This window comes from Tachyglossus aculeatus, chromosome 19, assembly GCF_015852505.1.
Source record: "Tachyglossus aculeatus isolate mTacAcu1 chromosome 19, mTacAcu1.pri, whole genome shotgun sequence".
In the NCBI taxonomy this organism is placed as follows: Eukaryota; Metazoa; Chordata; class Mammalia; order Monotremata; family Tachyglossidae; genus Tachyglossus; species Tachyglossus aculeatus.
The window spans coordinates 1,607,000-1,633,151 of record NC_052084.1 but is presented as its reverse complement, the minus strand read 5'-3'; the positions used below and the strand labels follow the sequence as shown (position 1 = coordinate 1,633,151).

The following is a 26,152-nucleotide window of genomic DNA, read 5'->3' as shown; positions in this document are numbered from 1 at the left end:
CGAACGAACGAACGAACGAACGAACGAACGAACGAACGAACGAACGAACGAACGATCTCCCTCTGCTCCCTGCTGCCCCAGCAGCCCCCAGTGCCGGTCCCGGCCGCCAGGGGGCGCCGCTCCCCGCCCGCGCCTGGCCCCGCCCACTCCGCGCTGCCATTGGTCCGTCCCCTCCGGCGATGCCCGCTGATTGGCGGGGGCCTCCAGGCCACGCCCCCTCGGGAGTTTAAAGCCCGCGGCGTGGACGGGGAGAGCGGTCCTGCGGGGATGGAGGGGATGGGGATGGAGATGGAGAAGGGTCAGGGGTCACGGCCGCGGAGGCTTCTGGGACTCATGCTAGGGCTACTGCTGGACTTGTCCGGTCCGGGCCTGGGCCTCAGTCGGACTGGCCTCTTCCCCTACGGCCCCAACCAGGGCGACCTGCAGCTGCAGCCCGGCGACGACAGGGTGGCCCCACCTCTCCTACTCCGAAACCGACTCCACTTCTACCAACTGGACGCCCTGCACAACGTCTATGTGAGGGTCGGGGCCCGGGGAGAGGGACTGGCCCTCGGGGAGGGAGGCCCGAATGGACGGATCTTCGGCGGGGGGGAAAGGGCAACCCCTTCTATCAATCAATCAAGCGTATTTATTGAGCGCTTACTGTGTGCAGAGCACTGGACTAAGCGCTTGGGAAGTCCAAGTTGGCAACGTATAGACTGGGAGCCCGCTGTTGGGTAGGGACTGTCTCTAGATGTTGCCGACTTGAGCACACAGTAAGCGCTCAAGAAATACCATTGAATGAATGAGTGTTGCCGACTTGGACTTCCCAAGCGCTTAGTCCAGTGCTCTGCACGCAGTAAGCGCTCAGTAAATACCGTTGAATGAATGAATGTTGCCGACTTGGACTTCCCAAGCTCTTGGTCCAGTGCTCTGCACACAGTAAACGCTCAAGAAGTACCATTGAATGAATGAATGCTGCCGACTTGGACTTCCCAAGCTCTTAGTCCAGTGCTCTGCACGCAGTAGGCGCTCAATAAATACCGTTGAATGAATGAATGTTGCCGACTTGGACTTCCCAAGCGCTTAGTCCAGTGCTCTGCACGCAGTAAGCGCTCAAGAAATACCGTTGAATGAATGATTGTTGCCGATTTGGACTTCCCAAGCTCTTAGTCCAGTGCTCTGCACGCAGTAGGCGCTCAATAAATACCGTTGAATGAATGAATGTTGCCGACTTGGACTTCCCAAGCGCTTAGTCCAGTGCTCTGCACGCAGTAAGCGCTAAATAAATACCGTTGAATGAATGAATGTTGCCGACTTGGACTTCCCAAGCTCTTAGTACAGTGCTCTGCACACAGTAAGCGCTCAATAAATACCGTTGATTGAATGAATGTTGCCGACTTGGACTTCCCAAGCTCTCAGTACAGTGCTCTGCACGCAGTAAGCGCTCAAGAAATACCGTTGAATGAATGAATGTTGCCGACTTGGACTTCCCAAGCGCTTAGTCCAGTGCTCTGCACGCAGTAAGCGCTCAGTAAATACCGTTGAATGAATGAATGTTGCCGACTTGGACTTCCCAAGCTCTTAGTACAGTGCTCTGCACACAGTAAGCGCTCAATAAATACCGTTGATTGAATGAATGTTGCCGACTTGGACTTCCCAAGCTCTTAGTACAGTGCTCTGCACGCAGTAAGCGCTCAAGAAATACCGTTGAATGAATGAATGTTGCCGACTTGGACTTCCCAAGCGCTTAGTCCAGTGCTCTGCACGCAGTAAGCGCTCAGTAAATACCGTTGAATGAATGAATGTTGCCGACTTGGACTTCCCAAGCGCTTAGTCCAGTGCTCTGCACGCAGTAAGCGCTCAAGAAATACCGTTGAATGAATGATTGTTGCCGATTTGGACTTCCCAAGCGCTTAGTCCAGTGCTCTGCACACAGTAAGCGCTCGATTTTATTGTGTTAGTATGTTTGGTTTTGTTCTCTTGTCTCCCCCTTCTAGACTGTGAGCCCACCGTTGGGTAGGGACTGTCTCTATATGTTGCCAACTTGTACTTCCCAAGCGCTTGGTACAGTGCTCTGCACACAGTAAGCGCTCAATAAATACGATTGATTGATTGAATGAATGAATGAACCCCTCCACACCTCGGCCTCTTGGTCCCGAAATAATAATAATAATAATGGTATTTATTAAGCGCTTACTATGTGCAAAGCACTGTTCCAAGCGCTGGGGGGATACAAGGCGATCAGGTTGTCCTAGGGGGGGCTCACAGCCTTCATCCCCATTTTACAGATGAGGGAACTGAGGCCCAGAGAAGTGAAGTGACTTGCCCCAAGTCACACAGCTGACAATTGGCAGAGTCGGTATTTGAACCCCTGACCTCTGACTCCAAAGCCCGGGCTCTTTCCACGGAGCCGCGCTGCTTCTCCGTTGCTCCTGTTGCTTAACAAACACCAACGTTATTATTATTAATCCCGTCTCCGTCACGACTGCTGGGTGACCTGGGGCGAGTCGCTTCACTTCTCTGGGCCTCAGGTGGCTCATCTGGAAAATGGGGATGGAGGCCGTGAGCCCCACGTGGGGCAGCGTCCAATCCAATTTGCCTGTATCCGCCCCAGCGCTTAGTACAGTGCCTTATCAAATGCCGTCATTATTATTATTAGATTATTATTATTACTGTGGTATTTGTTAAGCGTGTACTCGGTGCCAGGCACTGTTCTAAGCACCGGGATAGATACAACTGTGAGCCCACTGTTGGGTAGGGACCGTCTCTATATGTTGCCAATTTGTACTTCCCAAGCACTTAGTACAGTGCTCTGGACACAGTAAGCGCTCAATAAATGCGATTGATGATGATGATGATGATGATATTATCGTTATTAATCCCACCTCTGCCACTTGTCTGCTGGGCGACCTTGGGGAAGTCGCTACTCTCAGCGTGGCTCGGTGGAAAGAGCCCAGGCTTGGGGGGTCAGAGGATGTGGGTTCTAATCCCGGCTCCACTACTTGTCTGCTGGGTGACCTTGGGCAAGCCCCTTAACCTCTCTGGGCCTCAGTTACCTCATCTGTAAAATGGGGATTGAGACTGTGAGCCCCACATGGGACAACCTTGTATTTCATTCATTCAATCGTATTTATTGAGCGCTTACTGTGTGCGTTGCACTGTACTAAGCGCTTGGGAAGTACAAACTGGCAACATATAGAGACGGTCCCTACCCAACAGCGGGCTCACAGTCGTATCTATCCCGGTGCTTAGAACAGTGCCTGGCACCGAGTACACGCTTAACAAATACCGCAATAATAATAATAATCTGATCCCGGGCCCCGGGTAGAAAACCAGTGTAAGCAGGGAATGTGTCCAGTTTGGTCGTCTCCCAAGCGCTTAGTGCAGTGCTGCACACCCAGTAAGCGCTCAATAAGTACGATTGGATGAGAAACCCCTTAAGGTGAGGGGTCGCTGGGCCCCGACCTCTGATTTGCGCAGCCCCCCAACCACCGGACAACTCTCCGGGAAGGGGAAGCAGGATTTGGCCTAGGACCAGCGGAACATGGGAACAGCTCCATGTCCTGTCCCGCTCCAGGCCCGGAGTTCAGCGCTGGAAGTGGGGGCTCTATTTTCCCCACCGATCTGGAATCCCTCCGTCAATCGATGGTATTTATTAAGCTCCTACTATGTGCAGAGAACTGTACTAAGCGCCGGGGAGACTCCAAAACATCAGAATTAGCCTTCCTATAATGAGGTGGAAGGAGGGATTCTAGCTTGGCTCAGTTTAGAGACCCCCCCCTCTTCCCCTGAACCTCCGTATCCCATTTCCTGTTGCATTGTTTTGTTCCCCCCCAGGACTTCCCAAAGCGGCCCGTTGTCCTCTGTCCTTTTCCGTTTTCCCGAGCCCGGAGTCCAGCCTGCCACTCAGCCGCTTCAGAGCGAGCCTTGCGTCGGAGAAAACCTTAAACTCCGCTGGCTTTTTTCCCATTTCCTCCCCCCCACGTTGAATAGTTAGCTTTGTCCCCCCCGAGGATTTTCCTTAGGACCCCATAAGTGGAAAACCCTCTTACCCTCAACAACAAGTTGTTGCCAACTTGTACTTCCCAAGCGCTTAGTACAGTGCTTTTAGACTGTGAGCCCACTGTTGGGTAGGGACTGTCTCTATATGTTGCCAATTTGTACTTCCCAAGCGCTTAGTACAGTGCTCTGCACATAGTAAGCGCTCAATAAATACGATTGATGATGATGATGAGTGCTCTGCACACAGTAAGTGCTCAATAAATACGATTGATTGATTGATTGCTTGAGAAGCAGCGTGGCTCAGTGGAAGGAGCCCGGGCTTTGGAGTCAGAGGCCGTGGGTTCAAATCCCGGCTCCACCAATTGTCGGCTGGGTGACTTTGGGCAAGTCGCTTCGCTTCTCTGTGCCTCAGTTACCTCATCTGTAAAATGGGGATGAAGATCGTGAGCCCCCCCCGGGGGACAACCTGATCACCTTGTAACCTCCCCAGCGCTTAGAACAGTGCTTTGCACATAGTAAGCGCTTAATAAATGCCATTATTATTATTGTTATTACTCCCCCCGGCCCCCCAAAAAGGCATTTGCAACTGAATTTTCTCCCACCCGGGGGCAGATTCCGCAGAGGACTCGAGGGAGAGCTGTTTGTGTCCACACTTCCTCCCTTCAAAGCCCTACTGAGTCTTCTAGACTGTGAGCCCACTGTTGGGTAGGGACCGTCTCTATACGTTGCCAACTTGTTCTTCCCAAGCGCTTAGTACAGTGCTCTGCACACAGTAAGCGTTCAATAAATACGATTGAATGAATGAATGAGTAGTGAGAGCTCGCCTCCTCCAAGAGGCCTTCCCATACTGAGCCCCCTTTTTCCTCTCCTCCTCATCACCCCCGCCCTACCTCCTTCCCCTCCCCACAGTACCTGTATATATGTTTGTACAGATTTATTACTCTATTTATTTTACTATTTACTGTTCTATTTTGTTAATGATGTGCATTCAGCTTTAATTTTTTTATGGCATTTATTAAGCGCTTACTATGTGCAGAGCACTGTTCTGAGCGCTGGGGAGGTTACAAGGCGATCAGGTCGTCCCACAGGGGCCTTTAATTCTATTTGTTCCGACGACTTGACACCCGTCCACATGTTTTGTTTTGTCGTCCGTCTCCCCCTTCTAGACTGTGAGCCCGTCGTCGGGTAGGGACCGTCTCTATATCAATCAATCAATCAATCGTATTTATTGAGCGCTTACTATGTGCAGAGCACTGTACTAAGCGCTTGGGAAGTACAAATTGGCAACACACAGAGACAGTCCCTACCCAACAGTGGGCTCACAGTCTAAAAGGGGGAGACAGAGAACAGAACCAAACATACCAACAAAATAGGTGGCGGGCGGACATCCAGATGGAACTCTATATGTTGCCAAGCGCTTAGTCCAGTGCTCTGCACACAGTAAGCGCTCAATAAATACGAATGAATGAATGAATGAATCAATCAATCAATCCATTCCTAGCAGAAGCCCAAGGGCCCAGGATCTTATATCCAGGAGCTTCTCCTCGTTGGCCAGGGAATGTGTCCGTGTGTTGTTGCAGTGGACTCTCCCAAGCGCTTAGCCCAGTGCTCTGCACCCGGTGAGTGCTCAATAAGCACACTTGAAGGGACGATTGAATGAAGTTTCTGCAAAGGAGAGAGGACTGCATCTCCCCCCGGTTGGACATCCTGTCCCCTCCTCCCACGGATCGAGCCGCAGTTGAGTTGTCCTGGCCTTCGCAGCTGTGTCCAGCTGTTGTCTGGACGCGGGCCAGCGGGCCGAGGGGAAGAGGTCACGTGCGGAGGAAAACCCTTTCGCCGCCAGATCGCATTCCGGGCCGGTCGGGCCCGGTGGGGGTGACCTTCCCCCCCTGGCCGGTTTCCTCCTGCCCAGAGGACCGGCTCAGAACGCCCCAAATGCTTGGGCCGCCATTCATTCAATCATATCAACGCTTTCTGTGTGCAGAACACTGTACTAAGCGCTTGGGAGAGTACAGTGCAACAGTAAACAGGCACAGTTCCTGCCCACAGCGAGCCCTACCTAGCCTCCTGGATAACAGGGAGGCGGTGTGGCTCAGTGGAAATAATAATAATAACAATAATGATGAGGGCATTTATTAAGCGCTTACTATGTGCAAAGCACCGTTCTAAGCGCTGGGGAGGTTACAAGGTGATCAGGTTGTCCCACGGGGAGCTCACATTTTACAGATGAGGGAACTGAGGCACAGTGAAGTGACTTGCCCAGAGTCACGCAGCTGACAGTCGGCGGAGCCGGGATTTGAACCCACGACCTCTGACTCCAAAGTCCGGGCTCTTTGTACCGAGCCACGCTGAAAGATAAATGACTTTGCCCGAAGTCTCCCTGCGGGCCAAGGGGCTGTGAGTTTTAACAATCAATCAATCGTTCGTATCTATTGAGCGCTTACTGTGTGCAGAGCACTGTACTAAGCGCTTGGGAAGTACAAGTTGGCAACATATAGAGACGGTCCCTACCCAACAGTGGGCTCACAGTCTAGAAGGGGGAGACAGAGAACAAAACAAAACATGTTAACAAAATAAAATAGAATAGATAGGTACAAATAAAATAAATAGAGTAATAAATAGAGTATCCCCCCGCCCCCTTAATCCTTAAATCCACCCAGATACTTCAACTGCTCTCCCTCTCTTTCCCCCAGCCCCTTCCCTAGTTCCCACCAACTCCCTGGAAAAGAGCAAATACAAAAAAAAAAAAAATGTCGTCCCAATGTCGTTAACCTCCCTGGGCCTCAGTTTCCTCATCCGTAAAATGGGAATGATGCTCGGGACCTCTTTCTGTCTCATGGGAGGCTACACCGAGGACACTGTGTGGCTGCGCTTTAGGAGAATAAAACCCCGGGGCAAAGTGGTTTTGGGCCCTTAGAATGACTGATCTCCTTGGCTTCTGTGTTTCAAAGAAGGGGGGTTTAATAGTGTTGGTATTTAAGCGCTTACTATGTGCAAAGCACTGTTCTAAGCGCCGCGGGGAACACAAGGAAATCAGGTTGTCCCACGTGGGGCTCACATGTTAAGCGCTTACTATGTGCAAAGCACTGTTCTAAGCGCCGGGGAGGTTACAAGGTGATCAGGTTGTCCCACTGGGGGCTCACAATTTTAATCCCCATTTTCCAGATGAGGGAACTGAGGCCCAGAGAAGTGAAGTGACTTGCCCAAAGCTGATGGTGGGGCCAGGATTTGAACCCATGACCTCTGACTCCAAAGCCCGGGCTCTTTCCACCGAGCCACCTGATTTCTTAGGAGGACAATGGAAAGAGATAAAGGAAAGGGTCATCTGTAAAAAAAAGAACTGGAATCAGCACTGATACCCATTGTTTACCCCCGGAGCGAAATCAATCAATCAATCGTATTTATTGAGCACTTACTGTGTGCAGAGCACTGTACTAAACGCCTGGGAAGTACAAGCTGGCAACATATAGAGACAGTGCCTACCCAACAGTGAGCTCACAGTCTAGAAGGGGGAGACAGAGAACAAAACAAAACATATTAACAAAATAGAATAGAAACATAGAATAGAAACACTGTACTGACCTCTTTTTTTTAATTTAATGGTATTCATTAAGCACTTACTCTGTCAAACACTGTTCTAAGCTTTGGGGTAGCTACAAGTGAATTAAGTTAGACATGGTCCCTGTCCCTCACGGGGCTCACAGTCTAAATAGGAGGGGCAACGGGGGGAACTGTGACTTGCCTAAGGTCACACAACAAGCATCTGGCGGAATTAGAACCCAGGTCCTCGGACTCCCAAGCCCACGCTCTTTGCACGAGGCCACGCTGCTTGAGAGCGTACACCGGCGGCTGGATGAGTGCTCCCTGCCCTCGGGAACCCACGTTCCAGAAGGCGTCCATAAAAGCGTTCTCATCATCATCATCATCATCAATCGTATTTATTGAGCGCTTACTATGTGCAGAGCACTGTACTAAGCGCTTGGGAAGTTCTGGATTCTGGGCTGGCTAGCCCGTGAGAGGGCATGGTACTGAGAGCCAAGTGGGCAAATCCCAGAAGAAGCCATGGGCAGCCGAATGACCAAGGGAGTCCACTACCACTCCCACCAGAGACGTGGGCGATGCCGTGGCCTGCTTATTCATTCATTCATTTATTGAGCGCTTACTGCTTATGCTTATTCATTCATTCAACCGCATTTATTGAGCGCTTACTGCTTATGCTTATTCATTCATTCACTCAACCGCATTTATTGAGCGCTTACTGCTTATGCTTATTCATTCATTCACTCACTCAACCGCATTTATTGAGCGCTTACTGCTTATGCTTATTCATTCATTCACTCAACCGCATTTATTGAGCGCTTACTGCTTATGCTTATTCATTCACTCAACCGCATTTATTGAGCGCTTACTGCTTATGCTTATTCATTCACTCAACCGCATTTATTGAGCGCTTACTGCTTATGCTTATTCATTCACTCACTCAACCGCATTTATTGAGCGCTTACTGCCTATGCTTATTCATTCATTCACTCAACCACATTTATTGAGCGCTTACTGCTTATGCTTATTCATTCACTCACTCAACCGCATTTATTGAGCACTTACTGCTTATGCTTATTCATCCATTCACTCACTCAACCGCATTTATTGAGCGCTTACTGCTTATGCTTATTCATTCATTCACTCAACCGCATTTATTGAGCGCTTACTGCTTCTGAGCAGCCACCAGAGCCGAGCCTCCATCGGTCGGTTTGGCGGGCGAACCGTCGTCCGATCGGGAAAGGAAAATTTTCCCCGGCCCCTTTGATTTCTCCCACAACTTTGGCTTCAGAAGAGACGGACGGACGGACGGAGCTCCCTGGGGTACCAGCTAATGAGCCACATCCTTTGAGTCCCCCGTGCCGCAAGGCTTAATTCTTTGGCATTTTGACAATTCGGGGGCCGGGCAGGGGGAGAGCCCCGTGGAGGCAGCCATGGAAGAGGGAACGGTGTTGGTTGGTTGAAGGAGTGCTGCTAAAAGGCCCCGGGCTTAGCGCTTTCTGCCCGTCCTTTCTTGGAAAGGGACTGTTAGGAAAGGTCTCCATCTGTGTTTCATTAGGATTTTTCAGTGCGGAGTCTTCTGGGGGAGGGGATGGAAGCCATCCTGTGTTTGTGTGTGAGAGAGGGAAAGAGATATGACCAGAAGCTTTGGCTTGAGGTGGGAGGTCAGAGTCCGTTGTTGCTGGAAAAACACCCCCTTTCCTACCCCTCTCAGCCAACACAGCCAGATTCCAGACTCTTGATCCCAACGGGACTCCCTTTTATCTCCAAAGGGGGTGGCCGGGTTGGGTGGGATTGTCCCGTAACTTGTTTCAAGCCTATCTGATGGAAAAAGATCCCCTGCCCCTACCGATCTGTCGTCCTATTTCTGTAAGACCGAACAGTATGTTTAATAATAATAACGATGGCATTTATTAAGTGCTTACTATTTGCAGAGCGCTCTTCTAAACCCTGGGGATTTTACAAGGTGATCAGGTTGGCCCACGGGGGGCTCACAGTCTTCAGCCCCATTTTACAGTTGAGGGAACTGAGGCCCAGAGAAGTGAAGTGCCCCAAGTCACCCAGCTGATGATTGGTGGAGCCGGGATTTGAACCCGTGACCTCTGACTCCAAAGCCCGGGCTCTTTCCACTGAGCCACGCTGCTTCTCCTATTTCCCAAAGCCAAGAGTCTGGGACAAAGCCAACAGATTTTTTAACCTTTCCCCAGGGCTTACTACAGTGCTGAGCTCCAACTAAGTAAGCATGCCCTCTCCATCCCCCCCATCTTACCTCCTTCCCTTCCCCACAACACCCGTATATATGTATATATGTTTATACATATTTATTACTCTATTTTAGTTGTACATATCTATTTTATTTTATTTTGTTAGTATGTTTGGTTTTGTTCTCTGTCTCCCCCTTTTAGACTGTGATCCCACTGTTGGGTAGGGACTGTCTCTAGATGTTGCCAACTTGTACTTCCCAAGCACTTAGTACAGTGCTCTGCACACAGTAAGCGCTCAATAAATACGATTGATTGATTGAGGCCCTAAATGTAATCAGTGATAACAGCTCAAAGCTAGTCCCACAATCAGCCTTGCGATTGTATGTAGGAACCCTGTCTTTGGGACCCAAATAAGATCCTTTTTGTGTCAGAGGGTTATCAGGGCTTTTAAAGTGTGGTTGGAAAAGCCAATTCCTTGGAGTTGGGCCCCACCCCCTGAAAAGTTTGATTCCTTGTTTTGACGTGGGCCCTTATTTAATCCAGTAATAATAATAATAATAATAATAATAATGACATTTGTTAAGCGCTTACTATGTGCAAAGCACTGTTCTAAGCGCTGGGGAGGATACACGTGGGGCTCCCAGTCTTCATCCCCATTTTACAGGTGAGGGAACTGAGGCGCAGAGAAGTGAAGCGACTCGCCCAAAGTCACACAGCTGATGAGTGGCAGAGCCGGGATTCGAACCCATGACCTCTGACTCCCAAGCCCGGGCTCTTTCCACTGAGCCACGTTCTGTTAATGTCTGTTTCCCCCCTAGATTGCAAGCTCACTGTGGGCAGGGAATGGGAACGAAGCAGCATGGCCTAATGGATAGCCCTTGTCTGCTGTGTGACCATGGGCAAGTCACTTAACTGCTCTGGGCCTCAGCTACCTCACCTGGGAAATGGGGATTAAGACTGTGAGCCCCATGTGGGACAAGGACTGTGTCCAACCCGATTATCTTATACCTAACCCAGCGCTTAGTACAGTGCCTGGCACATTCATTCATTCATTCAATCGTCTTTTTTGAGCGCTTACTGTGTGCAGAGCACTGTTCTAAGCACTGGGGAGGTTACAAGGTGATCAGGTTGTCCCTCGGGGGGCTCACACGTCTGGTGGCATGACAAAATGAAACGTTTCTCACACGCCCACGCACTCTCAATCAATCGTATTTATTGAGCGCTTACTGTGTGCAGAGCACTGTACTAAGCGCTTGGGAAGTACAAGTTGGCAACATATAGAGACAGTCCCTACCCAACAGTGGGCTCACAGTCTAAAAGTCTAAACTTTTAGACTTCTTAGTCTAAAAGTCTAAACTCTCGGGATATAATGCGACTCTGTGTATCGCCGGAAGGGATGCCAGCCTCAACTTCATCATCATCAATCATATTTATTGAGCGCTTACTGTGTGCAGAGCACTGTACTAAGCGCTTGGTAAGTACAAGTTGGCAACATATAACTTCCTCCCCCGGGGGTGCTCGCCGGAGCCGGGGTGCACTCGGGAAAGTCGTGGGGGCCGCTTGGATTGCAGTTGTGGCCTCCTCGCCTACGCCGGCTGAGAACGGACTGGTAAAATGGACCGGTTTTGAGTTTTCCTTCCTCCGTCCTGTTGTCTCCCCAACCCATCTTTGAGTGGGGGTGTCTAGCGGTGAGGCGGGGAGGAGAGAGGTGGCCAGCCCGGAACGATTCGGTCAGTCGTTCGTATTTTTCTGGGCGCCAGTTGTGGTATGTGGGAACGAACATTCTCCCATGGGAAGCAGCGTGGCTCAGTGGAAAGAGCCCGGGCTTTGGAGTCAGAGGCCGTGGGTTCAAATCAATCAATCAATCAATCGTATTTATTGAGCGCTTACTGTGTGCAGAGCACTGTACTAAGCACTTGGGAAGTCCAAGTTGGCAACATATAGAGACAGTCCCTACCCAACAGTGGGCTCACAGTCTAAAAGGGGGAGACGGAGAACAAAACCAAACGTACTAACAAAATAAAATAAATAGAATAGATATGTTCAAGTAAAATTAATAGAGTAATAAATATGTACAAACATATATGCACATATACAGGTGCTGTGGGGAAGGGAAGGAGGTAAGATGGGGGGGATGGAGAGGGGGACGAATCCCGGCCCCGCCCCTTGTCACCTGTGTGACTTCGGGCGAGTCACTTCACTTCTCTGGGCCTCAGTTCCCTCATCTGGAAAATGGGGTTGAAGACTGTGAGCCCCTCATGGGACAACCCGATTACCTTGTATCTACCCCAGCGCTTAGAACAGTGCTTTGCACATAGTAAGCGCTTAACAAATACCAACATTATTATTATTATTCACCGAGTATCATGAGCGTGGTCCTGCCCACGAAGAACATCCGATTTAATAGGGGGAGGCGGGCAGGTCCAGGGCGTTCATAAGCATCCACTTCGGTCTTCCGGCCGTACCCACGGGTAACAATCAATAAATCAATCGTATTGAGCGCTTACTGTGTGCAGAGCACTGTACTAAGCGCTTGGGAAGTCCAAGTTGGCAACATCTAGAGACGGTCCCTACCCAACAGCGGGCTCACAGTCTAGAAGGGGGAGACAGAGAACAAAACCAAACATAGTAACAAAATAAAATAAATAGAATAGATATGTACAAGTAAAATAAATAAATAAATAGGGCAATAAATAGGTACCAACATATATACATATATGCAGGTGCTGTGGGGAAGGGAAGGAGGTAAGGTGGGGGGGATGGAGAGGGGTAACAGGGTAAGGGAGAGAGAGTAACAGCCACGCCTGAGCAAAAATCGGGAAATCGATCAATAGTGGTGTTTATCAAGCACTTACAGCGTGCAGATCGCTGTGCTAATGGGGGACCCTTTCCCTGCTCATGGAATAAATTCATTCATTCATTCAATCGTATTTATTGAGTGCTTACTGTGTGCAGAGCACTGTACTACTACTACTAATAATAATAATAATGATGGCATTTGTTAAGCGCTTACTATGTGCAAAGCACTGTTCTAAGCACTGGAGGGGATAAAAGGTGATCAAGTTGTCCCACGTGGGGCTCACAGTCTTCATCCCCATTTTTACCGATGAGGTAACTGAGACTCAGAGAAGTTAAGTGACTTGGCCAAGGTCACACAGCAGGCTTGTGGTGGAGTCGGGATTTGAACCCATGACCCATGACCTCCGACTCCAAAACCCGTGCTCTTTCCACTGAGCCACGCTGCTTCTCTTTCTACTAACAAATAAGCGCTAAGGGTGACTGGGAAGGCCAGGGGAATGGGGATTCGGGAGGGCCTCCAGGAAAAGGGGGCTTGGAAGAAGGGGGATGGATGGGGTCTGGTGGACTGGAGGAGGGGGTGTTGTTCCCGGAGGAGAGGGAACAAAGAGTTCAAGCTGGGGTGCGGTGGGTGGAGGGAAGGAGCGGAAGAGGGGTGAAGTTCCGGGGAGCCTCCGCTTGCTCGGTCCATCGGCCCGAAGCATCCCGGCGGGAGAGAGCGAGACTTCACTCTTTCCGTCACCCCCGCCCGCCGGGCACCCAGGTCTCCACCAACGGGTACATCGCCACGAGCCAGCCGCCAGAAAAGGAAGTCCTTCCCGGGAAGTTCCCCCCGACGTTCGGCGCCATAGCCCCTTTCCTGGCGGACCTGGATACCACCGACGGCCGAGGGAAAGTGTTCTACCGGGAAGACTCCTCGCCCGCCGTCCTGCAGCTGGCTGCCGACTGCGTCCTCAGAGGGTTCCCCGACCTCCAGTTCCACCCCCTGAGCGCCGTGGTGGTCACCTGGGAATCCGTGGCCCCCCACCACGGGCCTGAGGGGATCGCGGCTCAGGAAGACAAGGTAAAACGCTCCCCTTCCCGCCGCCCCGGGGCCTGGTGGAGTCCTTTCGCTTTGGCTCCTCTTCCGGGGTGAGGGTGCCCCCGCGGAAGTCTGTCCGGATTTTTTGAGGTCCGGGGGGAAGCGGCACGGGATTCCCGGGTGAGTTCTCCTCGTTGGCTCCTTGGAACGGTCACGTGAAACTGTGCTCGGCCAAGTTGCAACTCCCAAAGGAAATTCTTGACAATTCCCTTAGGAAATTCTTGACAATTCCTTTGGGAAATTCTTGACAATTCCTTTAGGAAATTCCTGACAATTCCTTTAGGAAATTCCTGACAATTCCTTTAGGAAATTCTTGACAATTGCTTTAGGGAGTTCTTGACAATTGCTTTAGGGAGTTCTTGGCGATTCCTTTAGGGAGTTCTTGACGATTCCCTTAGGGAGTTCCTGACGATTCCTTTAGGGAGTTCCTGACGATTCCTTTAGGGAGTTCCTGACGATTCCTTTAGGGAGTTCCTGACGATTCCTTTAGGGAGTTCTTGACGATTCCTTTAGGGAGTTCTTGACGATTCCTTTAGGAAATTCTAAAGAACCCCAGAGAGCTCACTTTACCGAATCGCGGCCTCCGAGGCACGAACTTTGGGTGAAGCTCGCACCCATAGGTCAAGAAACAGCGTGGCATAGTAGATAGAGCATGGGCCTGGGTTCTAATTCCTGCTCCACTGTTTGTTTGCTGTGTGACCTTGGGCAAGTAATAATAATAATAATAATAATAATAATGATGCATTTATTAAGCACTTACTATGTGCAAAGCCCTGTTCTAAGCGCTGGGGAGGTTACAAGGTGATCAGGTTGTCCCACTGGGGGCTCACAATCTTAATCCCCATTTTACAGATGAGGGAACTGAGGCTCAGAGAAGTGAAGTGACTTGCCCAAAGTCACACAGCTGACAATGGTCACTTCACTTCTCTGTGCCTCAGCTACCTGAGCTGTAAAATGGGGATTGAGAAGGAGTCCCACATGGGACAGGGTCTGTGCCCGACCCGATTTGCTTGCATCCACCCCAGCACTTAGTACAGTGCCTGGCACACAGTAAGTGCTAAACAAATACCACAATGGTGATAATAATAATAATAATAATAATAATAATGGTTTTGTTAAGCACTTACTATACATGCCAAGCACTGTTCTACAAGGTAATCTGGTTGTCCCACTTGGGGCTCACAGTCTTAATCCCCGTTTGACAGATGAGGTAACCGAGGCCCAGAGCAGCTAAGTGACTTGCCCAAGGTCATACAGCTGACAAGTGGCGGAGCCGGAATTAGAACCCATGACCTCTGACTCTTTCATTCATTCATTCATTCAATCGTCTTTATTGAGCGCTTACCGTGTGCAGAGCACTGCACTAAGCTCTTGGGAAGTCCAAGTCGGCAACATCTAGAGACGGCCCCTACCCAACAACGGGCTCACGGTCTAGAAGGGGGAGACGGACGACAAAACGAAACACGTGGACAGGTGACAAAAGCTTGTAGACCCACTGAGCCACGCTGCTCCCGGCTCCAGCGGCTTCATCTTCGAACCAAAGGTGGCCACCACCTTTTCCGTTTAATCACCGTGACGTGAATCCGCTCTTTGTCACAGAGAAATACGTTCCAGGCGGTGCTGGCGTCCTCCGACTCCAGCTCCTATGCGGTGTTCCTCTATCCCGAAGACGGCCTGCAGTTCTACGGCACCCGCTCCAAGGACACCGGGGACCCGGTCTCCGCCACCGTCGGCTTCAGCCAGGGCTCTCAGGTTGGCCTCTTCTGGACCAGCGACGGCGCCTACAACATATTCGCCAACGACCGAGAGTCGCTCGAGAATTTGGCCAAGTACGCTCTGTCCCTTCTTGCCCCGGACCCGGTGATCGCCCTGGGTTTAAAGTCCGTTGGCGGCTTTGGGCGTGGGCAGCCATCTCAAATCCATCAATCAGTCGTATTTATTGAGCGCTTACTGTGTGCAGAGCACTGTACTAAGCGCTTGGGAAGTCCAAGTTGGCAACATCTAGAGACAATCCCTACCCAACAGTGGGATCACAGTCTAAAAGGGGGAGACAGAGAACAAAACCAAACATACTAACAAAATAAAATTGTCTGTGGAGGAAGGGAGCAGACCACCCAGCCTAGTCCATTGGCGCCTGCACGGAGCATTCTGGGTGAGATTTAGTAATAACGATGATAATTACGGTGGTATTCGGTAATAATAGTGCCATTTACTAAGCGCTTACTATGTGCAAAGCACTGTTCTAAGCGCTGGGGAGGTTACAAGTTTATTAGGTTGTCCCACGGGGGGCTCACAGTCTTCATCCCCGTTTTCCAGATGAGGTCACTGAGGCCCAGAGAAGTGAAGTGACTTGCCCAAAGCCACACGGCTGACAATTGGTGGAGCTGGGATTTGAACCCATGACCTCTGACTCCAAAGCCCGGGCTCTTTCCACTGAGCCACGCTGCTTCCCTGCGCTTACTATGTGTCGAGCGCTCTAGAGACAAGGGAATCATGTTGGACACTGTCCCTGCCCACACAGGGCTCACAATCTAAGTAGGAGGGAAGGCAGGTGTTCAGTCCCCATTTTACAGATGGGGAAACTGAGGCCCAGGGAATAATAATATTAATAACTGTGGTATTTAAGCGCCTAGTATGAGCCAGGCACTGCTATAAGAGCTGGGTTAGTTACAAGGTAATTGGGTTGGGCACAGTCCCTGTCCCACATGGGGCTCACGGTCTTAATCCCCATTTTACAGACGAGGGAACCGGGGCTCAGAGATGTGAAGTGACATGCCCAAGGTGCGGCGCCGGGATTAGAACCCAGGTCCTCCCGACTCCCAGGAGCAGGCTCTTTGTGCTAAGCGAAGCTGCTTCTCTGTGCCCCAGTTGCCTTTCCCAGCCATTCCCCGGTGTCGGGGAGGGAAATCGCGGTCGAGGGGGTCAGGTGGTTCGCCGGAATCAATCAATCGTATTTATTGAGCGCTTCCTGTGTGCAGAGCACTGTACTAAGCGCTTGGGAAGTCCAAGTTGGCAACATAGAGAGACAGTCCCTACCCAACAGTGGGCTCACGGTCGGAATCAATCAATCGTATTTATTGAGCGCTTCCTGTGTGCAGAGCACTGTACTAAGCACTTGGGAGGTCCAAGTTGGCAACATATAGAGACAGTCCCTACCCAACAGTGGGCTCACGGTCTAAAAGAAGAGGACTTCCCTTGGGGAGGGTCTCGCTGAGAGGACTGTCCCCTCCTCAGGAGCAGCAACTCCGGACAACAAGGCATCTGGGTGTTCGAGATCGGGAGCCCGGCCACGGCCAACGGCGTGGTGGCCGCCGACTTCGGCTCGGGGCCGGACGGCGCCGACTACGACGAGGACGACTTCGACTACGACGCGACGGTCGGGCCCCGGGCGGCCCCGGGCGGCGAGAGCCCCACCCGCGGCCCGGGTGAGGCCGCCACGGCCGGGGGGCCCCGGGGCCAGAGCCCGGCCCCGGCCGGTCCGGAGCGCCCCGAGGCCGAGGGCCCGTCCTCCTCCCCGGCCCCCGAGCTCTCCACCACCTGGACCCGGGCCTTCCGCTTCCGGGCCCGGAGCTTTCCTCAGCAGCCCCCGCAGGTCATCGACGTGGATGAAGTGGAAGAGACGGGGATCGGTAAGGTCCCTTGGCGACTGGGAGAGAGGAGGAGGAGGAGGAGGAGGAGAAGGCCCGGTGGACGGGTGGGACGGGCTCCCGGGCCGCTCACTCCCGGAGCTGGCCAAGAGCTTGGGTTGTTAACAACGATGGCACTCACCGATCATGATGGTATTTAAGCGCTTACTATGTGCAAAGCACTGTTCTAAGCGCTGGGGGGGATACAAGGCGCTTAGAACAGTGCTTTGCACATAGGAAGCGCTTAACAAATGCCATCATTATAAGGCGATAATAATAATGGCATTTGTTCAGCGCTTACTATGTGCAAATCAATCAATCAATCAATCGTATTTATTGAGCGCTTACTATGTGCAGAGCACTGTACTAAGCGCTTGGGAAGTACAAATTGGCATCACATAGAGACAGTCCCTACCCAACAGTGGGCTCACAGTCTAAAAGACTGTGCAAAGCACTGTTCTAAGTGCTGGGGGATGCAAGGCGCTTAGAACAGTGCTTTGCACATAGTAAGCGCTTAACAAATGCCACCATTATCATTATAAGGCAATAATAATAATAATAATAATGGCATTTGTTCAGCGCTTACTATGTGTAAAGCACGGTTCTAAGCGCTGGGGGATACAAGGCGCTTAGAACAGTGCTTTGCACATAGTAAGCACTTAACAAATGCCATCATTATAAGGCGATAATAATAATAATAATGGTACTTGTTCAGCGCTTACTATGTGCAAAGCACTGTTCTAAGCGCTGGGGGGGGATACAAGGCGCTTAGAACAGTGCTTTGCACATAGTAAGCGCTTAACAAATGCCATCATTATAAGGCGATAATAATAATAATAATGGCATTTGTTCAGCGCTTACTATGTGCAAAGCACTCTCCTAAGCGCTGGGGGGGATACAAGGCGCTTAGAACAGTGCTTTGCACATAGTAAGCGCTTAACAAATGCCATCATTATCATTATAAGGCGATAATAATAATAATAATAATGGCACTTGTTCAGCGCTTACTATGTGCAAAGCACTGTTCTAAGCGCTGGGGGGGATACAAGGCGCTTAGAACAGTGCTTTGCACATAGTAAGCGCTTAACAAATGCCACCATTATCGTTATAAGGCGATAATAATAATAATAATAATGGCATTTGTTCAGCGCTTACTATGTGCGAAGCACTGTTCTAAGCGCTGGGGGGATACAAGGCGCTTAGAACAGTGCTTTGCACATAGTAAGCGCTTAACAAATGCCATCATTATCATTATAAGGCGATAATAATAATAATGGCATTTGTTCAGCGCTTACTATGTGCAAAGCACTGTTCTAAGCGCTGGGGGGATACAAGGCACTTAGAACAGTGCTTTGCACATAGTAAGCGCTTAACAAATGCCATCATTATCATTATAAGGCGATAATAATAATAATAATAATAATGGCATTTGTTCAGCGCTTACTATGTGCAAAGCACTGTTCTAAGCGCTGGGGGGATACAAGGCGCTTAGAACAGTGCTTTGCACATAGTAAGCGCTTAACAAATGCCACCATTATCGTTATAAGGCGATAATAATAATAATGGCATTTGTTCAGCGCTTACTATGTGCAAAGCACTGTTCTAAGCACTGGGGGGATACAAGGTGCTTAGAACAGTGCTTTGCACATAGTAAGCGCTTAACAAATGCCATCATTATCATTATAAGGCGATAATTATAACAATAATGGCATTTGTTCAGCGCTTACTATGTGCAAAGCACTGTTCTAAGCGCTGGGGGGATACAAGGCACTTAGAACAGTGCTTTGCACATAGTAAGCGCTGAACAAATGCCATCATTATCATTATAAGGCGATAATAATAATAATAATAATAATGATGGCATTTGTTCAGCGCTTACTATGTGCAAAGCACTGTTCTAAGCGCTGGGGAGGATACAAGGTGATCAGGTTGTCCCACGGGGGTCTCACAGTCTTAATCCCCATTTTACAGATGAGGGAACTGAGGCCCAGAGAAGTTAAGTGACTTGCCCAAAGTCATACAGCTGACAAGTGGCAGAGCCGGGATTTGAACCCATGATCTCTGACTCCCAAGCCCGGGCTCTTTCTACTGAGCCACGCTGCGATCAGGTTGTCCCACATGGGGCTCACAATCCTAATCCCCATTTTACAGATGAGGTAACTGAGGCCTAGAGAAGCGAAGTGACTTGCCCAAAGTCACCCAGCTGACAATGGGCGGAGCCGGGATTTGAACCCATGACCTCTGACTCCAAAGCCCGGGCTCTTTCCACTGGGCCACGTTGCTTCGCTAGACATCCGGCACCGCAAAAGCACGGCGGAAGATGCCACTTCATTTGATCGTATTTATTGAGCACTTACTGTGTGCAGAGCACCGTACTAAGCGGTTGGAAAGTACAATTCGACAACAAAGACAATCCCAACAACAACGGGCTCCCAGTTTAGAAGCACTTAGTACAGTGCTCTGCACACAGTAAGCTGCTGTAGAGAAGCAGCGTGGCTCAGTGGAAAGAGCCCGGGCTTTGGAGGCAGAGGTCATGGGTTCAAATCCCGGCTCCACCCATGGTCAGCTGTGTGACTTTGGGCAAGTCACTTCAATTCTCTGGGCCGCAGTTACCTCATCTGTAAAGTGGGGATTAAGACTGTGGGACAACCTGATCGCCTTGTAACCTCCCCAGCGCTTAGAACAGTGCTCTGCACATAGTAAGTGCTTAAGAAATGCCATCATTATTATTATTATTATTATAAATGCGATTGAATGAATAGAAGATCGGATAAGACACGGTCCCTGGCCCACGACGGGACCTCTGTCCCAGAAGGAGGGAGACGCAGACAGCCTATCCCCATTCTACAGGAAACTGAGGCCCAGAGGGGTTGAACGACTTGTCCGAAGTCCCGTGGCGGGCCCGGGATTCAGACCCGGCATTCCCAAGTCCCGGCCCCCAGCTTTTTTCCACCAGGACGGGCTACATCCTCTTGGATTTCCCTGGGGATGGGCGAGCCTCCGCAAAGGTTCTTAGGCAAATGGCAGTCCGCTTCCCACATTTTTGTGCTCCAGCTTCTTCTTTCCCAGATGTTTGGGGCGAGCCCCCCTTCTCCGCCACCAGATGTATTAAGTTGCAGATGTCCCAGTTTGAGTCTTGTTCTCCTTCCAACCACTTAACGGGCCCTCTCCCCGACTCCGGCCCTCGAGTGGGAGGCCGTCGCCTCCCCGTCGCCTCGGCGGTTGGCACAGGTCCCCACCGTGGCGGAAGCTCGCTGAGAGAAGACCCCCGCTGACCCCCGGTTGGCTCTTTCCGCTCCCCGGGTTTCGGAAGCGGGAGGCGAGGGGGACTCACGGCGTCATCATCAATCATCATCAATCGTATTTATTGAGCGCTTACTATGCGCGGAGCACTGTACTAAGCGCTTGGGAAGTACAAATTGGCAACATATAGAGGCAGTCCCTACCCAACAGTGGGCTCACAGTCTAAAAGCTAGCTCCGCCAAGCTAGCTCTCTTCCTCCCTTCAAGGCCCTGCTGAGAGCTCACCACCTCCAGGAGGCCTTCCCAGACTGAGCCCCTTCCTTCCTCTCCCCCTCGTCCCCCTCTCCATCCCCCCATCTTACCTCCTTCCCCTCCCCACAGCACCTGTATATATGTTTGTACATAGTTTTTACTCTATTTATTTATTTATTTATTTTATTTGTACATATCTATTCTATTTATTTTATTTTGTTAGTATGTTTGGTTTTGTTCTCTGTCTCCCCCTTTTAGACTGTGAGCCCACTGTTGGGTAGGGACTGTCTCTATATGTTGCCAATTTGTACTTCCCAAGCGCTTAGTCCAGTGCTCTGCACATAGTAAGCGCTCAATAAATACGATTGATGATGATGTACATATTTATTACTCTATTTATTTATTTATTTATTCTGCTTGTACATTTCTATCCTATTTATTTTATTTTGTTGGTCTGTTTGGTTCTGTTCTCTGTCTCCCCCTTTTAGACTGTGAGCCCACTGTTGGGTAGGGACTGTCTCTGTGTGTTGCCAATTTGTACTTCCCAAGCGCTCAGTACAGTGCTCTGCACATAGTAAGCGCTCAAGAAATACGATTGATTGATTGATTGGTAAAAGGGGGAGACAGAGAACCAAACTAAACATACTAGCAAAATAAAATAAACAAAGTAAAGGTGTCCCCATCCCTTGTCCCTGTCCAGTTTTCAGCTACAACACCGACTCCCGGCAGACGTGTGCCAACAACCGCCACCAGTGCTCCGTCCACGCCGAGTGCCGGGACTACGCCACGGGTTTCTGCTGCAGCTGCGTGGCGGGCTACACGGGCAACGGCAGGCAGTGTGTCGCGGAAGGTAAACCCGGGGGGCCGCCCGAGCTTCTTCTCCGGCTGGGGGGGAGGCAACACTGACCCAAGCCCGCTGTTGGGTAGGGACCGTCTCTATATGTTGCCAACTTGTACTTCCTAAGCGCTTAGTCCAGTGCTGTGCACACAGTAAGCGCTCAATAAATACGATTGATTGAATGAATGAATGGTCTCGGTGGGCTCTCGCTTTGCCCCATCCCATTCCTTCTGCTTCCACTCAATCAGTTAATAATAATGATGATGATGATGATAGTATTTATGAAGCACTTACTATATGCCGGGCATGTGGGGCGGCGAGATGGGCGGAGGGGCGCTCCAATAATAATAATGGGAATAGTCAGCGTGGCTCAGTGGAAAGAGCCCGGGCTTTGGAGTCAGAGGTGATGGGTTCGAATCCCGGCTCCGCCACATGTCTGCTGTGTGACCTTGGGCAAGTCACTTCACTTCTCTGAGCCTCAGTTACCTCATCTGTAAAATGAGGATTAAGACTGTGAGGCCCACGTGGGACAACTTGATCCCATTGTGTTCTCCCAGCGCTTAGAACAGTGCTTTGAACGTAGTAAGCGCTTAACAAATGCCATCATTATTATTATTATTATTATTATTATTATTATTAATAGTGATATTTGTTAAGCGTTTACTCTGTGCCAAGCACTGTTCTAAGAACTGGGGTAGATACAAGGTAATCAGGTTGGACGCAGCCCCTGTCCCACAAGGGGCTCACAGTCTCAATCCCGAGTCTTCTAGACTGTGAGCCCACTGTTGGGTAGGGACCGTCTCTATATGTTGCCAACTTGGACTTCCCAAGCGCTTAGTACAGTGCTCTGCACACAGTAAGCGCTCAATAAATACGATTGATTGATTGATTGACTGTCTCTATATGTTGCCAACTTGTACTTCCCAAGCTCTTAGTCCAGTGCTCTGCACACAGTCAGCGCTCAATAAATACGATTGATTGATTGATTGACTGTCACTATATGTTGCCAACTTGTCCTTCCCAAGCGCTTAGTCCAGTGCTCTGCACACAGCAACACAATGGGCTCACAGTCTAAAAGGGGGAGACAGAGAACAAACCAAACATACTAACAAAATAAAATAAATAGAATAGATATGTACAAGGAAAATAAATAAATAGAGTAATAAATCTGTACAAACATATATACATATCTACAGGTGCTGTGGGGAAGGGAAGGAGGTAAGATGGGGGTAAGACAGTCCCTACCCAACAGTGGGCTCACAGTCTAAAAGGGGGAGACAGAAAACAAAACCGAACATACTAACAAAATAAAATAAATAGAATAGATATGAACAAATAGAACAAATCCCTCGTTGTGGTGGGAAGAGCCGTGCCCTCCCCGATCCCCGCTGTGGGTCCCACTTAGGTACAAATCCTTAGGCTCCGTCATTTCCCCTACCTTGTTTTATTTTAATAATAATAATAATGGCATTTATTAAGCGCTTACTATGTGCAAAGCACTGTCCTTAGCTCTGGGGAGGTTACAAGGCGATCAGGTTGTCCCATGGGGGGCTCACAGTCTTAACTCCCATTGTACAGATGAGGTAACTGAGGCACAGAGAAGCGAAGTGACTCGCCCGAAGTCACACAGCTGACAGTTGGCCGAGCCAGGATTTGAACCCCTGACCTCTGACTCCAAAGGCCGGGCTCTTTCCACTGAGCCACACTGCTTCTCAGTCAGTCAATCAATCAATCATATTTATTGAGCGCTTACTGTGTGCAGAGCACTGTACTAAGCGCTTGGGAAGTACAAGTTGGCAACATATAGAGACGGTCCCTACCCAACAGTGGGCTCACAGTCTCCATGTCTGTCTCTTGTGGCCTGGAGCTAGTGAGTGGGGATCCCGTCTCTTCTGCCTTGTTATTTTCCCCAAAACCCAGTACCCAGTGCTTAGTACAGTGCTCCAGCACTCGCTACAGTGCTTGGCACATAGTAAGCGCTTAACAAATACCATTATTATTATTATTATTATTATTATTATTACAGGGCTCTGTGATCAATAAAGACTGTTAAATGAGAGCTTGATTCATTCATTCATTCATTCAACCGTATTTATTGAGCGCTTACTGTGTGCAGAGCACTGTACTAAGCGCTTGCGAAGTCCAAGTCGGCAACAGAGACGGTCTCTACCCGACAACGGGCTCCCAGTCTAGAAGAGGGAGACAGACAACCAAACAAAACATGGAGACAGGTGTCAAAATCGTCAGAACAAATAGCATTAAAGCTGTTTGGGTCTTGAGCCCCTCCTCATCAATCGATTGTATTTATTGAGTGCTTACTATGTGCAGAGCACTGTACTAAGCACTTGGGAAGTACAAATTGGCAACATACAGAGACAGTCCCTGCCCAACAGCGGGCTCACAGTCTAAAACGGGGAGACAGAGAACAAAACCAAACATACTAACAAAATAAAATAAATAGAATAGATATGTACAAGTAAAATAAATAAATAAATAAATAGAGTAATAAATATGCTCTTCTGTGCAGAGCAATGTCCTGAGCCCGTTGTTGGGTAGGGACCGTCTCTATATGTTGCCGATTTGTACTTCCCAAGCGCTTAGTACAGTGTTCCGCATGCAGTAAGCGCTCAGTAAATACGATTGAGTGAATAATAATAATAATAATAATGGGATTTATTAAGCTCATACTATGTGCAAAGCACTGTTCCAAGCGCTGGGGAGGTTACAAGGTGATCAGGTTGTCCCACGGGGGGCTCACAGTCTTAATCCCCATTTTCCAGAAGAGGGAACTGAGGCCCAGAGAAGTGAAGCGCTTAGTCCAGTGCTCTGCACACAGTAAGCGCTCAATAAATACGATTGATGATGATGATGATGATGATGAAGCCACTGAGCCACGCTGCTTCTCTCTGAGTGAATGCGAGCCCCCCAAAAGTCAGACGCCGGGAGCTGGTCATCCGGCGGATTTCCGCTTCTTGGGCGGGCCGCGGCGCTGACCTCTTCTCCCTCCTGCCCCCGCTTTTCCTCTTCCCACTTGCGTTCCCCGGCCAGGCTCTCCGCAGCGGGTGAACGGCAAGGTGAGGGGGACCGTCTACGTGGGGGGCCGCCAGACCCCGTTCGTCTTGGACAGCACGGACCTGCACTCCTACGTGGTCATGAACCATGGCCGCTCTTACACGGCCATCAGCACCGTCTCCGAGGCCCTGGGCCCCTCCCTGCTCCCGCTGGCCCCCTTGGGCGGGATCATCGGCTGGATGTTTGCCGTGGAGCAGCAGGGCTTCAAGAACGGCTTCAGCATCACCGGTAACGTCCTCGGGGCCGCCGGCCGCTCGGACCGCGCCCCTGAATCATAATAACGGCATTTATTAAGCACTTACTATTTCCTAAGCGCTGGGGAGGTTACAAGGTGATCAGGTGGCCCCACGGCGGCGTTCATAGTCTTAATCCCCATTTTACACATGAGGTAACTGAGGCCCAGAGAATCAATCATATTTATTGAGCACTTACTATGTGCAGAGCACTGTACTAAGCACTTGGGAAGTACAAATTGGCAACACATAGAGACAGCAGAGAAGTGAAGCAACTTGTCCAAAGTCACAAAGCTGACAATTGGCGGAGCTGGGATTCGAACCCATGACCTCTGACTCCAAAGCCCGGGCTCTTTCCACTGAGCCACGGTGCCTCTGCCCCATCGCTTAGTATAGTGCCCGGCACATATTAAGCGCTCAAGAAATACCAGCGATATCGCTATTTGCTCAGCCAAGGCCCTGTCCCACCTGGGGCTCCCAATCTAGCGGGGCGGGCGGGAGAGCGAGCAGAGAGCTGATCCCCATTTCCCAGATGGGTACCACTGAATCCCGGCTCTGCCGCTTGTCAGCAGTGTGACTTTGGGTAAGTCACTTCACTTCTCTGTACCTCAGTTTCCTCATCAGTAAAATGGGGATTAAGACCGTGAGCCCCAGGTGGGACAACCTGATCACCTTGTATCCTCCCCAGCGCTTAGGACTGTACTTTGCATATAGTCAGAGCTTAACAAATGCCATTATTATTATTATTATTAGAGATTCAGAGATGGTAAGTGCCTTGCCCCAGGTTTCCCACAGCAGGGGACTGGAAAATAGGTCGCCGACCCCGGTCTGTGCTCTCTGCCTCTAACTTGGGTGGGCGGGGGCCCGAACGCTGGAGACCCCGAGGTCGGGAGCGGACGGGGGCAAGGAGGGGAGAGCCGTCTCCGGATATAGAGAGGGAAGACACCCCCCCACCTCCGTCCGGCCGTCCCGCCTAGGGGCCGAGGGGGACGCCCAGACCGATTTGGGTTCCCAGGGGGCGAGTTCACCCGGCACGCGGAAGTGACCTTCCTCGGGCAGGGGGAAAAGCTGCTGATCAAGCAGCAGCTGAAGGGCATCGACGAGCACGGCCACCTGACCATCAGCACGGAGCTGGAGGGCCGCGTGCCCGAGATCCCGTCCGGCTCCACCGTCCACATCGAGCCCTACACCGAGCTCTATCACTTCTCGGACTCCGGTGAGGGCTTGGGGGCATTCCGGGCCGGGGTGGGCCGGGCTCGGTCGGCCCCCGGCCCCTGACGGGTC

The 26,152-nt window shown here is 50.5% G+C and overlaps 1 protein-coding gene across 1 annotated transcript in view; it reads left to right on the top strand.

Moving 5' to 3' along the window:
* Positions 1–303: 303 nt before the first annotated feature.
* Positions 304–26,152, top strand: part of NID1 (nidogen 1) — a 64,158-nt gene continuing 38,309 nt past the window's right edge. Inside the window, 7 exon segments of the mRNA XM_038761084.1 lie at positions 304–516; positions 13,288–13,587; positions 15,205–15,434; positions 16,840–17,234; positions 21,426–21,575; positions 24,612–24,863; positions 25,884–26,084. Coding sequence (XP_038617012.1) covers positions 334–516; positions 13,288–13,587; positions 15,205–15,434; positions 16,840–17,234; positions 21,426–21,575; positions 24,612–24,863; positions 25,884–26,084 — 1,711 coding nt within the window. The 5' untranslated portion in view covers positions 304–333.